The following is a 17,059-nucleotide window of genomic DNA, read 5'->3' as shown; positions in this document are numbered from 1 at the left end:
GAGAGAAGTGTAAGGGGGGAGAGAGAAGTGTAAGGGGGGAGAGAGAAGTGTAAGGGGGGGAGAGAGAAGTGTAAGGGGGGAGAGAGAAGTGTAAGGGGGGAGAGAGAAGTGTAAGGGGGGAGAGAGAAGTGTAAGGGGGGAGAGAGAAGTGTAAGGGGGGAGAGAGAAGTGTAAGGGGGAGAGAGAAGTATAAGGGGGAGAGGTGTGGGGGGGGGAGAGGTGTGTGGGGGGGGAGAGGTGTGTGTGGGGGGGGGGAGAGGTGTGTGTGGGGGGGGGAGAGGTGTGTGTGTGGGGGGGAGAGGTGTGTGTGTGGGGGGGGAGAGGTGTGTGTGTGGGGGGGAGAGGTGTGTGTGGGGGGGGGAGAGGTGTGTGTGCGGGGGGGAGAGGTGTGTGTGCGGGGGGGAGGTGTGTGTGGGAGGGGAGAGGTGTGTGTGGGGGGGAGAGGTGTGTGTGGGGGGGGATAGGTGTGTGTGTGTGTGGGGGGGAGAGGTGTGTGGGGGGGGGAGAGGTGTGTGGGGGGGAGAGGTGTGTGGGGGGGGAGAGGTGTGTGGGGGGGAGAGGTGTGTGGGGGGGAGAGGTGTGTGGGGGGAGAGGTGTGTGGGGGAGAGGTGTGTGGGGGGGAGAGGTGTGTGGGGGGGAGAGGTGTGTGGGGGGGGAGAGGTGTGTGGGGGGTTAGAGGTGTGTGGGGGGGGAGAGGTGTGTGGGGGGGAGAGGTGTGTGGGGGGGGAGAGGTGTGTGGGGGGGGAGAGGTGTGTGGGAGGGGAGAGGTGTGTGGGAGGGGAGAGGTGTGTGGGAGGGGAGAGGTGTGTGGGGGGGGGGGAGAGGTGTGTGTGGGGGGAGGAGAGGTGTGTGTGGGGGGGAGAGGTGTGGGGGGGGGAGAGGTTTGGGGGGGGAGAGGTGTGTGGGGGGGAGAGGTGTGTGCGGGGGGAGAGGTGTGTGCGGGGGGGAGAGGTGTGTGTGGGAGGAAGGGGGGGGGGAGAGGTGTGTGGGGGGGAGAGGTGTGTGGGGGGGGAGAGGTGTGTGGGGGGGGGGAGAGGTGTGTGGGAGGGGAGAGGTGTGTGTGGGGGGGGAGAGGAGAGGTGTGTGGGGGGGGAGGAGAGGTGTGTGTGGGGGGAGGAGAGGTGTGTGTGGGGGGGGGAGAGGTGTGGGGGGGAGAGGTGTGGGGGGGGAGAGGTTGGGGGGGGAGAGGTTGGGGGGGAGAGGTGTGTGCGGGGGGGAGAGGTGTGTGCGGGGGGGAGAGGTGTGTGCGGGGGGGAGAGGTGTGTGCGGGGGGGAGAGGTGTGTGCGGGGGGGAGAGGTGTGTGCGGGGGGGAGAGGTGTGTGCGGGGGGGAGAGGTGTGTGGGGGGGAGAGGTGTGTGGGGGGGGGAGAGGTGTGTGGGGGGGGAGAGGTGTGTGTGGGGGGGAGAGGTGTGTGGGGGGGAGAGGTGTGTGGGGGGGGAGAGGTGTGTGGGGGGGGAGAGGTGTGTGGGGGGGGAGAGGTGTGTGGGGGGGAGAGGTGTGTGGGGGGGGAGAGGTGTGTGGGGGGGGAGAGGTGTGTGGGGGGGAAGAGGTGTGTGGGGGGGAAAGGTGTGTGGTGGGGAGAGGTGTGTGGGGGGGAGAGGTTGGGGGGGGGGGAAGAGGTTGGGGGGGGGGAGAGGTGTGTGTGTGGGGGGGAGAGGTGTGTGTGTGGGGGGGAGAGGTGTGTGTGTGTGGGGGGGAGAGGTGTGTGGGGGGGGAGAGGTGTGTGTGGGGGGGAGGTGTGTGTGTGGGGGGGAGGTGTGTGTGTGGGGGGGAGGTGTGTGTGTGGGGGGGAGGTGTGTGTGTGGGGGGGAGGTGTGTGTGTGGGGGGAGAGGTGTGTGTGTGGGGTGGAGAGGTGTGTGTGTGGGGTGGAGATGTGTGTGTGTGGGGGAGAGGTGTATGTGTGGGGGGAGAGGTGTGTGTGTGGGGGGAGAGGTGTGTGTGTGGGGGGAGAGGTGTGTGTGTGGGGGGAGAGGTGTGTGTGTGGGGGGAGAGGTGTGTGTGTGGGGGGAGAGGTGTGTGTGGGGGGGGGGAGAGGTGTGTGTGGGGGAGGAGAGGTGTGTGTGGGGGAGGAGAGGTGTGTGTGGGGGAGGAGAGGTGTGTGTGGGGGAGGAGAGGTGTGTGTGGGGGAGGAGAGGTGTGTGTGGGGGAGGAGAGGTGTGTGTGGGGGAGGAGAGGTGTGTGTGGGGGAGGAGAGGTGTGTGTGGGGGAGGAGAGGTGTGTGTGGGGGGGCAGAGGTGTGTGTGGGGGGGCAGAGGTGTGTGTGGGGGGGAGAGGTGTGTGTGTGGGGGGAGAGGTGTGTGTGTGGGGGGAGAGGTGTGTGTGTGGGGGGAGAGGTGTGTGTGTGGGGGGAGAGGTGTGTATGTGGGGGGAGAGGTGTGTGTGGGGGGGGGGGGGAGAGGTGTGTGTGGGGGAGGAGAGGTGTGTGTGGGGGAGGAGAGGTGTGTGTGGGGGAGGAGAGGTGTGTGTGGGGGGAGGAGAGGTGTGTGTGGGGGAGGAGAGGTGTGTGTGGGGGAGGAGAGGTGTGTGTGGGGGGGCAGAGGTGTGTGTGGGGGGGCAGAGGTGTGTGTGGGGGGGCAGAGGTGTGTGTGGGGGGGAGAGGTGTGTGGGGGTGGGAGAGGTGTGTGTGGGGGGGAGAGGTGTGTGTGTGGTGGGGAGAGGTGTGTGGGGGGGAGATGTGTGGGGGGGAGAGGTGTGTGTGGGGGGGAGAGGTGTGTGGGGGGGAGGTGTGTGTGGGGGGGAGAGGTGTGTGGGGGGGGAGAGGTGTGTGTGGGGGGGGAGAGGTGTGTGTGGGGGGGGGAGGTGAGGTGTGTGTGGGGGGGAGGTGAGGTGTGTGTGGGGGGGGGAGAGGTGTGAGGGGGGGAGGGGGGAGAGGTGTGTGTGGGGGGGGGGAGAGGTGTGTTGGGTTGAGAGGTGTGTGTGTGGGGGGGAGAGGTGTGTGTGTGGGGGGGAGAGGTGTGTGGGGGGGGGGAGAGGTGTGGGGGGGGAGAGGTGTGTGGGGGGAGAGGTGTGTGGGGGGAGAGGTGTGTGGGGGGGGAGAGGTGTGTGGGGGGGAGAGGTGTGTGGGGGGGGAGAGGTGTGTGTGTGCGGGGGAGAGGTGTGTGGGGGGGAGAGGTGTGTGTGGGGGGGAGAGGTGTGTGTGTGGGGGGGAGAGGTGTGTGTGTGGGGGGGGAGAGGTGTGTGTGTGGGGGGGAGAGGTGTGTGTGTGGGGGGGAGAGGTGTGTGTGTGTGTGTGTGTGGGAGAGGTGTGTGTGTGGGGGGGAGAGGTGTGTGTGGGGGGAGAGGTGTGTGTGGGGGGGAGAGGTGTGTGTGTGGGGGGGAGAGGTGTGTGTGTGGGGGGGAGAGGTGTGTGTGTGGGGGGGGAGAGGTGTGTGTGGGGGGGAGAGGTGTGTGTGTGTGTGTGGGAGAGGTGTGTGTGTGTGTGGGAGAGGTGTGTGTGTGGGGGGGAGAGGTGTGTGTGGGGGGGAGAGGTGTGTGTGGGGGGAGAGGTGTGGGGGGGGGGAGAGGTGTGTGTGTGGGGGGGAGAGGTGTGGGGGGGAGAGGTGTGGGGGGGAGAGGTGTGGGGGGGAGAGGTGTGGGGGGGGAGAGGTGTGGGGGGGAGAGAGGTGTGGGGGGGAGAGAGGTGTGGGGGGGGGAGAGGTGTGGGGGGGAGAGGTGTGGGGGGGAGAGGTGTGGGGGGGGAGAGGTGTGGGGGGGGAGAGGTGTGGGGGGGGAGAGGTGTGGGGGGGAGAGGTGTGGGGGGGGAGAGGTGTGGGTGGTGAGGTGTGGGGGGGGAGAGGTGTGTGTGTTGGGGAGAGGTGTGTGTGGGAGGAGAGGTGTGTGGGGGGGGAGAAGTGAGTGTGGGGGCGGGGAGTAGTGAGTGTGGGGGCGGGGAGTAGTGAGTGTGGGGGCGGGGAGAAGTGAGTGTGGGAAGAGGTAGGAGGGAGGGGGAGACGGGGGTGTGAGGGAGGGGGAGACGGGGGGGGGGGGTGAGGGAGGGGGAGACGGGGGGGGGGGGGGGGGGGGTGAGGGAGGGGGAGACGGGGGTGTGAGGGAGGGGGAGACGGGGGTGTGAGGGAGGGGGAGACGGGGGTGTGAGGGAGGGGGAGACGGGGTGTGAGGGAGGGGGAGACGGGGGTGTGAGGGAGGGGGAGACGGGGGTGTGAGGGAGGGGGAGACGGGGGTGTGAGGGAGGGGGAGACGGGGGTGTGAGGGAGGGGGAGACGGGGGTGTGAGGGAGGGGGAGACGGGGGTGTGAGGGAGGGGGAGACGGGGGTGTGAGGGAGGGGGAGACGGGGGTGTGAGGGAGGGGGAGACGGGGGTGTGAGGGAGGGGGAGACGGGGGTGTGAGGGAGGGGGAGACGGGGGTGTGAGGGAGGGGGAGACGGGGGGGTGAGGGAGGGGGAGACGGGGGGGTGAGGGAGGGGGAGACGGGGGGGTGAGGGAGGGGGAGACGGGGGGGGTGAGGGAGGGGGAGACGGGGGGTGAGGGAGGGGGAGACGGGGGGGTGAGGGAGGGGGAGACGGGGGGGTGAGGGAGGGGGAGACGGGGGGTGAGGGAGGGGGAGACGGGGGTGTGAGGGAGGGGGGGAGACAGGTGTGAGGGAGGGGGGAGACAGGTGTGAGGGGGCGGAGACAGGTGTGAGGGGGGGAGACAGGTGTGAGGGGGGGGAGACAGGTGTGAGGGGGGGGAGACAGGTGTGAGGGGGGGGAGACAGGTGTGAGGGGGGGGAGACAGGTGTGAGGGGGGGGAGACAGGTGTGAGGGGGGGGAGACAGGTGTGAGGGGGGGGAGACAGGTGTGAGGGGGGGGAGACAGGTGTGAGGGGGGGAAGACAGGTGTGAGGGGGGGAGACAGGTGCGAGGGGGGGAGACAGGTGTGAGGGGGGAGACAGGTGCGAGGGGGTGGAGACAGGTGCGAGGGAGGGGTAGACAGGTGCGAGGGGGGGGGGTAGACAGGTGCGAGGGGGGGGGGTAGACAGGTGCGAGGGGGGGTAGACAGGTGCGAGGGGGGGGGTAGACAGGTGCGAAGGGGGGGTAGACAGGTGCGAGGGGGGGGAGACAGATGCGAGGGGGGGGAAGACAGGTGCGAGGGGGGGGAAGACAGGTGCGAGGGGGGGGGAAGACAGGTGCGAGGGGGGGGAAGACAGGTGCGAGGGGGGAAGACAGGTGTGAGGGGGGGGAAGACAGGTGTGAGGGGGGGAAGACAGGTGTGAGGGGGGGAGACAGGTGTGAGGGGGGGGAGACAGGTAGATGCGAGGGGGGGAGACAGACGCGAGGGGGGGAGACAGACGCGAGGGGGGGAGACAGACGCGAGGAGGGGAGACAGGCGCGAGGAGGGGAGACAGGCGCGAGGAGGGGAGACAGGCGCGAGGAGGGGAGACAGGCGCGAGGAGGGGAGACAGGCGCGAGGAGGGGAGACAGGCGCGAGGAGGGGAGACAGGCGCGAGGAGGGGAGACAGGCGCGAGGAGGGGAGACAGGCGCGAGGAGGGGAGACAGGCGCGAGGAGGGGAGACAGGCGCGAGGAGGGGAGACAGGCGCGAGGAGGGGAGACAGGCGCGAGGAGGGGAGACAGGCGCGAGGAGGGGAGACAGGCGCGAGGAGGGGAGACAGGCGCGAGGAGGGGAGACAGGCGCGAGGAGGGGAGACAGGCGCGAGGAGGGGAGACAGGCGCGAGGAGGGGAGACAGGCGCGAGGAGGGGAGACAGGCGCGAGGAGGGGAGACAGGCGCGAGGAGGGGAGACAGGCGCGAGGAGGGGAGACAGGCGCGAGGAGGGGAGACAGGCGCGAGGAGGGGAGACAGGCGCGAGGAGGGGAGACAGGCGCGAGGAGGGGAGACAGGTGCGAGGAGGGGAGACAGGTGTGAGGAGGGGAGACAGGTGTGAGGGGGGGAGACAGGTGCGAGGGGGGGGAGACAGGTGCGAGGGGGGGGAGACAGGTGCGAGGGGAGGAGACAGGTGCGAGGAGGGGAGACAGGTGTGAGGAGGGGGAGACAGGTGCGAGGGGGGGGAGACAGGTGCGAGGGGGGGGAGACAGGTGCGAGGAGGGGAGACAGGTGTGAGGAGGGGAGACGAAGAGGGAAGAGAGTGCAAAACACAGCACCAGATTCATTTTGTCTGATAATTCTGGTGCCGTTCTTTTGCACAGTATCTGTCCCCGCCCAGCGGCCGCCGGGGGACTTTAGGAAATGAACCCGTTGATTTCCTTATCTTCACATTGTGTTGTAACCCCTTTTGCAGGCGAGGGGCACAGAGCACAATACAGGATTTACAGCCCGTCAGCAAATAAAAGGGTCTTGGCCGTCCTTCTAACAAAGAGGGAGATCCCCCCACTTATATCCCGCTGTCCAACACGTGGGGGGAGCAGCCGCATTGGGGGATATTACAGGTGGGGGGGGCGGCCGCTTCGGGGGATATTACAGGTGGGGGGGGCGGCCGCTTCGGGGGATATTACAGGTGGGGGGGGCGGCCGCTTCGGGAGATATTACAGGTGGGGGGGGCGGCCGCTTCGGGGGATATTACATGTGGGGGGGGCGGCCGCTTCGGGGGATATTACAGGTGGGGGGGGCGGCCGCTTCGGGGGATATTACAGGTGGGGGGAGCGGCCGCTTCGGGGGATATTACAGGTGGGGGGGGGGGGCGGCCGCTTCGGGGGATATTACAGGTGGGGGGGGGGCGGCCGCTTCGGGGGATATTACAGGTGGGGGGGGGCGGCCGCTTCGGGGGACATTACAGGTGCCGCTCAGTGCTTCTTTCAGAGAAAATATGCACAATAGCTCGCGTGGATTTGGGTTTCTGGCCCTTAATTTATCAGGACAAGATCAGTTCCCTATGTGGACCACCCCAGCCCCCCCCCCCCCCCCGTTTTTCTTTACATGGATGGGAACTCAGGGGACCCCCAGAGCTAATCTGCATTCATTTTAGCTCCGGCGACCCCCTGGGTCCCAGACACACGTACTGGGAAATGTAGCGCCGGAACTTTCTGGTGTTTAAAGCCCCTCCGTCCCGTGGGCCAATAGGAAGACAGATGTCTCTGCTTCCTATTGGCTCGTGTGAAGCGAGAGATTAAAAGCTCCATTTTGTATCCCCTGGAGAATACCGGCGCTACCTTCCGCGGTGACTCGGGAACAAGGAGGTCCTTGTTTTAGCTCTGGAGACCCCCTGGTTCACACGTAATATTAAAACACCACGAGAAGGGGACACCGCTGATTTCGGGGTGATAAGTTAGCATCCGTGAGACCCGTGGGGTGGGACGGGCCCTTTACGGGGTTGGGGGGGTGCGCAGCAGAGGAGCACACTAAGAGCGCAGGCGCACAGCCCTTACCAAGCTGAGGAGCTGTCTGTGTGTCAAGTACACAACCGTGCGGCTTAACCCTTCGAGGAGATTCATGGAAGAGAGCGGGGGAGTCTCCACCGGGCGGCCTCCGATCACCACGTCCAGAAAAGCAGCCACGCAGCTCTGCGGAAAACGTGGCACAACAACGTCAACGCTGGCAATCTCCCTCAGTGCCAGCACCGCCACGGGGAAAAATAATATGGCGGCTTTCCCCCCCACCCCCCGGCATTCTCAGCTTTGCTAATTCGATTTGTGTTATTAGGAATTAATCCGGAAGTCACAGCCCATTTACCATGAAGAGACGGGGCGCCTGGAACAGCACCGCTTAGTAAACGGGGGCCCAAGTCTTTACCGTGTCAGTGCCAAATGGGTATAAAGGGGGAGTGCAAACTAAGGCCACGTCCGTAGAAGGACAAGCCGCGCTGAGCTGTGCGGACGCTCCGCGCTGAGCCCCGGCATCCTCAATGAGGATGCCTTGAGAGGGGGCTCACGCGAGCGTCCGCAGGCGTGCTGAGGCGCTGGATTTTTCAGCCGACAGCCAAGCTGTTTTTCAGCGCGCTGTCGGCTGAAAACATCCAATCAGCGCAAAGCAGCATCAACGTCACGGCGCCGTGATGTCGGCGCCGTGACGTTGTCGTCGGTGCGTCACGGGCGATTGGCCCAGCGACGTCACTGCCCCGCCTCCCTCTGCCTCCCCCCGCCTCCCGATCGCGGACGCTGGCTCGCCTGCATGGGCATGAAATCGCTCATGCTTGATCAGGTGAACATCAGCGTCCGCGCGGCTCAGCGCTGCTCCACGTTCTATGGACGCAGCCTAAAGCTGCAACAAACACGTTATTAAACGTACGCCCTCGCTGTGTCAGGGCCTTACCCCGGTTTAAAAAGGCAGCACACCGAGAGCCTGTCTGTAGCTGATGAGTCCAGCAGGGAGCGGGTTAATTGCAGTCTTCACCGGGCTCATCAGGCAGGTTTACATGTGTGCTGCACAAACTGCATGGAGCTCTCAAGCACAGAGGGGCTGTGCTGCCAGAGAGATCCCAGGAAGTCAGACCCTCTATTCCAGGGTGCAGCGGACCCTGGAACCCGTCAGAGGGTGCACCCCACAGATACCGACCCAGAGACTGACATAAAGAGCCCCTTGCTTGCAGGTACCTCTTTGTACGTTGAGGTCATAGGTTGGAGAGAGGCCTATCCCCCCAGCCCTGCAGATAGGGCCTGGGAGAGTGAGTTATAGCGTCTGAGATCAGATACATTGTAAGGAACCCCAACTGTTTCTAATACCGTGTGAGATCAGATGCATTGTAAGGAACCCCAACCCTCTCTAATACCGTGTGAGATCAGATGCATTGTAAGGAACCCCAACCCTCTCTAATTGCGCGTCTGAGATCAGATGCATTTTAAGGAACCCCAACCCTCTCTAATAGCGCGTCTGAGATCAGATGCATTGTAAGGAGCCCCAACCCTCTCTAATAGCACGCCTGAGATCAGATACATTGTAAGGAACCCAAACCCTCTCTAATAGCGTGTCTGAGATCAGATGCATTGTAAGGAACCCCAACCCTCTCTAATAGCGCGTCTGAGATCAGATGCATTGTAAGGAACCCCAACCCTCTCTAATAGCGCGTCTGAGATCAGATGCATTGTAAGGAACCCCAACCCTCTCTAATAGCGCGTCTGAGATCAGATGCATTGTAAATTCTTCTGTATTTGGTACAACTTTCAAATGACCTGAGAATTGCAGGAAACCCTTTAGGGAAAAAATAAACAAAAAAACACTTGACTTACTTTGTCAAATTTACTGAGATTACTTCTGTTTCGCGAATCTCCCTCATCGTATCCCGTCAGCGCCAACTGCTGCAAGAGCCGGCCGACCTAAGGCAGAGTGACAGACAATCATCAGTTACTTTATTTACTGGATGTGCTTAATAATAAAAAATAATTTTAAAAAAAAACAGGAACAATCCCCAATCCCCTACATGAGCACAGCTGTATATATATATGTCTCTGTGTTTGAGAAGCGCGCCTGGCTGCTGACAAAAATAAAGCTATTTGGACGCCTTATTTTGCTTACTTGGGAAATGAAAAACTAAGGTAGTGAAATGGTCCGGAAAGAATTAATTGCTAGTTTTACATAGATACTGTATGTGTACAGGGCTTTCCAAACCTCACAGGTCTCTTCTTCACGTGTACAGTGATTTCCTAACCTTACAGGTCTCTTCTTCACATGTACAGAGCTTTCCAAACCTCACAGGTCTCTTCTTCACGTGTACAGTGATTTCCTAACCTTACAGGTCTCTTCTTCACATGTACAGAGCTTTCCAAACCTAACAGGTCTCTTCTTCACATGTACACAATGACTGAGCCACCTGCGCCGAAGCAGGGATATCCTGAAAACCTGACCTGTTGACGGCCCTTGAGGACTGCAGTTGGCCACCCCTGGTCTAAACCCTTTCATGGTTCAAGACATGCTTGATGTGGTTTCCTGACACGGACACCCACAGCGCAACGGCAAACAGCGCAATGACACAACCACGGGCTGTATAATGAACGCAGCTTTTGTTGCCGACTCGCCCGGGGCTTATAGCAAAATACTTTTACCCCCCCCCCTCCCAGAGCTGCGCAATGATCAAACAGTGAGACCCTCACATATGCTGGCTTCATACGGTCCTCCAGAACAGGGGTTCTCAACTCCAGTCCTCAAGAACCCCAAGCACCCCGAATCCCAAGCACCCCGGGTCCAGAGGATCACTTGTTTACTTTACAACGTGGAGGAAAACCTTACCACGCGAATTAAAATGTGCTGCTAATCTGGCAGGGAAGGTGTTAAAGGGCACCCGTCAGACAGCCTCTGCCCTTCCTGCAGGGAAAGACTCCCCAAGGGTTAGACAAAGATGGAGGATTTGGTAAGAGATTCAATACCTTAAGGACAGGCTGTTTTTAATGTCATACACAACAAATAAATGACAGGAAGGGTTTTTTGCACTTACAGAGCTATGCAGAACTAAACGTGGTGCAGGAGATACCCCCTTTCTATCGGGGGGGGAAGGGGTGTCACTCTGGATTTAGGACAGAGGCTGCAGCGTACGGAGATTCCACACTAACCCCTTACAGAGCTGCTCCTAGAAACACTTGCACCTGTCCCCTTTCTCAATACATGTATTACGGGGGTCTGGAGGACTTGAGCTTTCTAGCTTCAATTTGGGTGACGGTCAAATCACAGGACTTGAGGACAGAGTGCGTTACAGGACTAAGCGCTTTCCCTGCATTGCCAAATCTACTGTGTGATGCTAACCGGAGGGGTTAAGGAGTCACCCCAAACAGGACGTCCCCTACCTGCATCAGGTTGAACCGTGCCACTTCGTTGATGGGGGCGTCCGAGATGATCCCGTACTGCTCCGGATTGACGATGGCCGGGCAGATGAAACAGGTGAGGAGGAGGTCGGTGCACATGGCCTTCACCTCGCCCGCCTCCAGCCCCTCCATGCAGGACAGCGTCTTGTACATCTGGGACACGATCCAGCGCAGGCTGTGCGGGAAGCAGTACGTGTTCTGCTTCAGGTACCCGATGAACTTGTTCACCAGGGCCACCAGCTTGGCTTCGTTGGCATCCACCATCTCCTGCACCCGCTGCCGGAAACGCTCGCTCCCCTTCTCCCCGAACAGCTTCTCCTGCTGGGCCGGGGTGAAGCGCTCCGTCACCTTGCCGGCGTCCGTCTCCAGGTGGTCTTCGTCCTCCACCAGCAGCTGCATGATGGGCTCGTGCAGAGTGGCCGTGAGGAAGAGCTTGGCCGAGAAGAGACCTTCGGAGAAGAGCTTGAAGATGATGCTGAAGGCGCAGGTCCCTCTCCGGAGCAGGCGCCGCGGGTCATCGTTCTCCTTCAGCTCGAACTCGACCAGGTAGCGCAGCACCTGCAGCAGGTAGCTCTCGTCCTCCTGCATGATGCAGTTGCCGTACAGGGAGGTGAAGACCATGTGAATAACGCTCTGCACGTTCTCCTGGCTCAGCTTCTCGCCGGCCACCAGGCACGAGGCGATGAGGCGCGGGTTTTCGCGCAGGCGGTTTAGGAACTCCCCGTACGACGTCTCCTGGAAGCCCAGCTGCTTGTAGCCGTCCACGAAAAGCGTGTCCTCCAGGATCTTTGCATGCTGGCAACACTCAGCCGGCGACGCGTCAGCGCTGGGGAAACAGAAGGCCGGCAAGTCTTTACTCAGTCACGTTAGACATCGCCCACATTGAATGTTTCAGCAAAATCTGATTTACAAAGGATCTCCCATCTGACAAACCAGGAGTGGCCATCTTCAGTAATCAAGGGCTACCAACAGGTCAGATTTCCAGGATATCCCTGTTTCAGCACAGATGGCTCGGTTGAAGACTGCATCCCCTGTGCTGAAGCAGGGATATCCTGAAAAACTGAACTATTGGTGGCCCTTGAGGACTGGAGTTGCCCACCCCTCTGCTGAACCCAACTGCAATCATGTTTAGGCCGCGCTTATAGTCCCGGCGACGCGATGTCGCGTCAAAACAAATGTATTGAATCCGTCGCATGCGCCTATAGTTGGAGCGACGCGACGGCGCGGTCGCGATCACTGGAAGTCAATGAAAATTGACGTGACGTCAGCGACCACGCGAGCGGTTCAGCCAATGATGGCGAAGCGCTCGCGGCCACGCCCCTGCAACTCCCCCGCGTCGCCGTCTCTAACACTATAAGCAAAAATCGCTGCTGCAACGGCGACGGATGACGTCGCAAGGACTATAAGCGCGGCCTGAGAGTCCATGATGCAATGCGTTCAAATAGTTATTCACGACATCGCATCAAAAAGCCGATGTTTCGACCCACAAGTGTCTTCCTCGGGGCATAAAACCTGTCTTTATATTATTACAGCGTCTATCACGCAGACGGAAAAGGGCTGGGGCGAAGACAGATGGTTTCATGGAGTCATACTTAGTCTCATTTTCAGCCCACCTTGTTAAGATGAGTCTGTCCAAGTTGATCCTTTGCTGCTTGGAGATCCACGAGGTGTGGTACAGTTTCTCGGCCGTCTTCAGCACGTCGGCATTGAGTCGCTGGATGAGCTGCTTCTCGGAGATCACGTACAGACGCTCCTGCTTGAGGTGGTGGGCGAGCGTGTGGATATCCAGCTTCACCATGTTGGGACAGGATGAGGGACGTCGGAGGGCACCTCTGCAACACAAAGGGACACCATGCAGCCTATTAACCAACAAAGACATGGTGAAAATGTGACATCCTGCTCTCTGATGAGGATATTTGTCAGATGAGGCGCTCAGTGTGCAGAGACTTGTTTGTACTGTACATACATTAGTTTGGATGCACAATTAGCCCTTAATATGAAGAGCTTACACTCTAATATTGGTGCCTGAGACACAGGGAGATAAAGTGACTCGCCCAAGGTCACAAGGACACCGGGAATTAATCACTCCAGTCCTCAAGATGCCACCCCCCAACCAACAGGTCAGATGTTAAGGATATCCCTGCTTCAGCACAGGTGGCTCAATCAGTGGCTCAGTCTTTGACAACCACCTGTGCTGAAGCAGCGATATCCATGAAACCTGACCTGTTGAGGGTGTGAGGGGGGTTTCTTGAGGACTAGAGTTGAGCCCCCCTGGTCTAAATTTAACACACGTTGAACTCAACAAACAGCTCTTTTTTCAACCTCATCTATGTATGTCTAAAGGTATCAATAGCGTATTTACGTGGATTGCGGTAAGGACACGCGGTTGCCGCTCCATTTTCCACATGAAGCAATGCTGCGCACGTAAATGTGGCTGCATTATTAGGAGGGGGAAACCCCCACACCATCCACACTTTTAAACCCAGTGCCAAGACAAACATGGAAAGGAGGGGAATGGAAAGCACTGGAACCCCCCGCCCCCCGCTGGAAATAAAGGGGGTTCACCCCCGCCCCAACAGCCAGGGGGGCGGGTCACGCATCGCGATCCTGAAACATACCAAACTGGCTCGCGGGAAAAGCTTTTTTTGTGTCGGTTGTTTGAATGCAGGCATTTTCCCCCCATAATCCCAGCGGCGCACACGGAGACTTCAGCGCGTCCTGTGACAAAGACCCGTCTGTCCCGAGTGAGAACAAGCGCTCGTGTATCCCTTTCCTAGTCCGAAAAATGCCTACACAAATAAGCCAGGGAGATTAACCCCGCTGCTGACAGAAGGGTTTTTTTTCGGTGAGGGTTCACATTTCAATGTGAACCAAGGGGATCTTTTAAAGGAGCGGCTTGTGCATTTTATTTATTTACTTTCATCAATTTCGTCTGGGTTTTCCAACACTACTCTTTAAAAAAAGACGAGCTTTTTGTCCGGGAGCTTAAAATGGAGCTCTCCCCAGAGCCCAGCGCAGCTATAGCACCAGAATTTTTAAAACAAACACTAGGAAAAAAATATTTTAAAAATTTATGTGGGACACGCGCAGGGCGTAACTTTATAGGTGTTAAACGCAGCTTTCTGGGGGGAGATTGCTGCAATAACTCAGTCATCCATGACAGGCACTGAAGGAGTTACGTGTCCTTGAGCCACAGGGAGGAAGGATTCTGCTTGTGGTTATTATGTGTAACCCGGCAGCAGAGGGAGCACGCAGAAGCAGCATTTGGAGCACAGGCAAGCACTGCACCATTCCACTACTTGGACACTTTCACAAGTGCTGTTAAGCTGGGAGGATCCAGAGATACTCTGCAGAGCTGTACAATGTGCCAGGAGCGATTTTGCTTGCGGTCCCTTCTAACTCCTCACGTCCCCGTCCCCCCCTCCTCCTCCCACAAGCCAAATAAATATTTCCTTTGTTCCTCATTCACACGGCCACCTTTTACCAATCGAAATTGAGCCGTGACGGGACACCTTCCCCTAAAGCGGACTCAGACAGGCAAACTACACAAGGGCTGAGCATCCCACAGCGGCACGTCACAGGGGAAGGGGCAATGTGCTGTTAAATGAATGGACAAGTCTGAGATTACCTTTATTGATAATAACATAAGCTGCCGATCGATTGGTTCTCCCGTGATCGATCAGCAAAGATCCTGCTTCAGAGGATTCACTAAATGGCCACCTTTCAGTTAATCACCTAGTCAGTGTAACTCAGCAGCTACAATGTATCCTGATATTACTAAAGTTACATTATCTATTGTTACAGTTTGCAGCTCAAGATGGTGGGAACATTGGCAACAAATGCACGCAAACAGGAAAGTGTTGCAAAGATTTTGCACTTCTAAACGCCATAATCACTCCGCCATATAACATTTTGTCCATCATTTGTAATGTCTTCAGCAGGCTGCAGTGCATGGAGATTCATTTTAATCCTTCTGCCTCACCTGGTACAGAAGGAGGGCGCAGGGAGAAGGACACGGGCGTGGGGAAGAGGACGCGGGGAGGACGCGGGCAGGAGGGCGACCGACTCCCTAGGAAGCCAGTAGAATGCACAATGAATCTCCGTGCACTGCAGCCTCTCTGCTTTGTGATTGTGGATTTCATATTAAATAGCTCCGGTTTTGCAAGTAGCTTAAGACCGTGAAGTTTTTTAAATGGGCGGAGACCGCCCTTTAACAACTGTTGCAAAACGTGCACGTGGTCAATGAAGGAACGCCACCAAAAAGCCACGCTCTATCCCTTTGATGTAGCAATCAGACGCTTCACACATTGTCTGGCACAATGAGCGCAAAGATGTGGGAGGACAAGGCCAGAAGTTCCTCCCTGTATGGAGTTACTAGGTTGCGACACCAAGAAAATACACTGCCCACACCAGATACAGGTAACCTAACCCCTGTGCGGTCCCACGTGCTGCCACATGCAGAGCAGTTCCTGGCTCTCTCTGCACAGGCCCAGCCTGTGCGTTTATACGCCTTTAACGCTGGCACACTGCGGTGAAACTGTACACTTGCACATTACACTTGGGCACCAGGAGACAACCGCACAGCTTGTCAAACACGCAAGAGGCGTGCTGTGCCGGAGCCAACCTAGGCCCACGCAAAGCCTTTCCATGTCAGGGAGGTATTAGGTGCTATGTGAGAGCAGTGATAATGCTGTGACGATTGTGTTTATATGTACACTTCCAATGTCCCCCCGGCTTCCTGGAGGTAACTGGCTTCCAATCATTTCCAAATAACGAGCCGGCCCCGAAAGATGCAGAATATTATGTTTACTTCAGCACGCCCTAAACAAGGGGTGGGAAGTATTTCGGCAGGAGGACCACTTGACAAACTTTGTAGGGCAAACACAATGTAGAATCTACATTGTGTGGCCCATGAAGCTTACCAAATCTCCCCTCCACTCCAACGTCTGCGCCCCCCCCCCCCCGCTGAACAGCTTCTCCCCCACATGCTCCCCTCCTCACCAGCTTCTCCCCCACATGCTCCCCTCCTCACCAGCTTCTCCCCCACAGGCTCCTCTCCTCACCAGCTTCTCCCCCACAGGCTCCCCTCCTCACCAGCTCCCCTCCTCACCAGCTCCCCTCCTCACCAGCTCCCCTCCTCACCAGCTCCCCTCCTCACCAGCTACCCTCCTCACCAGCTACCCTCCTCACCAGCTACCCTCCTCACCAGCTACCCTCCTCACCAGCTACCCTCCTCACCAGCTACCCTCCTCACCAGCTACCCCCCTCACCAGCTTCTCCCCCACATGCTCCCCTCCTAACCAGCATCTCCCCCACACGCTCCCCTCCTCACCAGCTTTTCCCCCACATGCTCCCCTCCTCACCAGCTTCTCCCCACATGCTCCCCTCCTCACTGTCCGGAGCCCACCCAGGCAGTAATTATGAACGTTGTGACCGACCTCTGGTTGGTCCTAACTTTTGTGGTTAAGAGCACCTGGGTGGGATCCCGCCACGCTGCTGCCTCCGCCCACACCACGGTAAGGCCAGCGCTGCATGCGACAATCCCACAGACAGCATATAGTGCTCACATGGATTTACCAAAAAAGAGGGTTATTCACAGATGAACGTTTCGGGCCCAATTTGTGGACCTCCCTCATTACACCTTTTATTTGGAAGTCCTTGCGAGTTCTTCATTTGCTTGAACTTTCCGGTCACACCTGATGAAGGACCCGAGAGGTTGGAAAGCTTGTAACATTTCAGCTACTTGTAGGTTCAATAAAAGGCCTCACACCCCCTCCTCCCTCCTGTGTTACTGAATGTCAAACACACATTTCAGATCGCACTTGCAGTTTTCCAGAAGCGCAACACAGATTAGTAATGAAAACACACGTTACTGATCATAGATTCAAATTTGTACGGCTCTTCATCTAGGGCATGGAATATATATATACGTATGTGTATGTATATATGTGTGTATATGTGTGTATATGTGTGTGCATATGTGTGTGTGTATATGTAGGTGTGTGTGTGTGTGTGTGTGTGTGTGTGTGTATATGTAGGTGCAGGTGTTTGTGTGTATATGTAGGTGTGTGCGTATGTGTATATGTAGGTGCGTGTGTGTTTGTGTGTATGAATATGTAGGTGCAGGGGTGTGTGTGTGTATATATATATATATATAGGTGTGTGTAAATGTAGGTTCAGGTGTGTGTGTATGAATATGTAGGTGCAGGTGTGTGTGTATATATGTGTATGTACGAGTGTGTGTGTGTGTATGTACGAGTGTGTGTGTGTATATGTAAGTGCAGGTGTGTGCGTGTATATATACATATATACACACACACACACACACACACACACACGGAGATATGCCTGAGATATAACCCAACATTCAGTTTGTGATCAGGGGGAACTTTCAAA

The 17,059-nt window shown here is 58.4% G+C and overlaps 1 protein-coding gene across 1 annotated transcript in view; it reads right to left on the bottom strand.

The window, feature by feature from the left end:
* The window catches only part of GAPVD1 (GTPase activating protein and VPS9 domains 1), a 77,290-nt gene that overhangs the window by 42,024 nt on the left and 18,207 nt on the right, over positions 1–17,059 (bottom strand). Inside the window, exons 2-5 of the mRNA XM_075579488.1 lie at positions 12,277–12,495; positions 10,646–11,489; positions 9,098–9,184; positions 7,292–7,435 (exon numbers count right to left, since the gene is read on the bottom strand). Of these exons, the coding sequence (XP_075435603.1) occupies positions 7,292–7,435; positions 9,098–9,184; positions 10,646–11,489; positions 12,277–12,461 (1,260 nt within the window). The 5' untranslated portion in view covers positions 12,462–12,495. The remainder of the gene's footprint in view (positions 1–7,291; positions 7,436–9,097; positions 9,185–10,645; positions 11,490–12,276; positions 12,496–17,059) is intronic.

This window comes from Ascaphus truei, chromosome 21 (genome assembly GCF_040206685.1).
Source record: "Ascaphus truei isolate aAscTru1 chromosome 21, aAscTru1.hap1, whole genome shotgun sequence".
Taxonomy (NCBI): Eukaryota; Metazoa; Chordata; class Amphibia; order Anura; family Ascaphidae; genus Ascaphus; species Ascaphus truei.
This window is presented reverse-complemented; position numbering and strand designations above follow the sequence as displayed.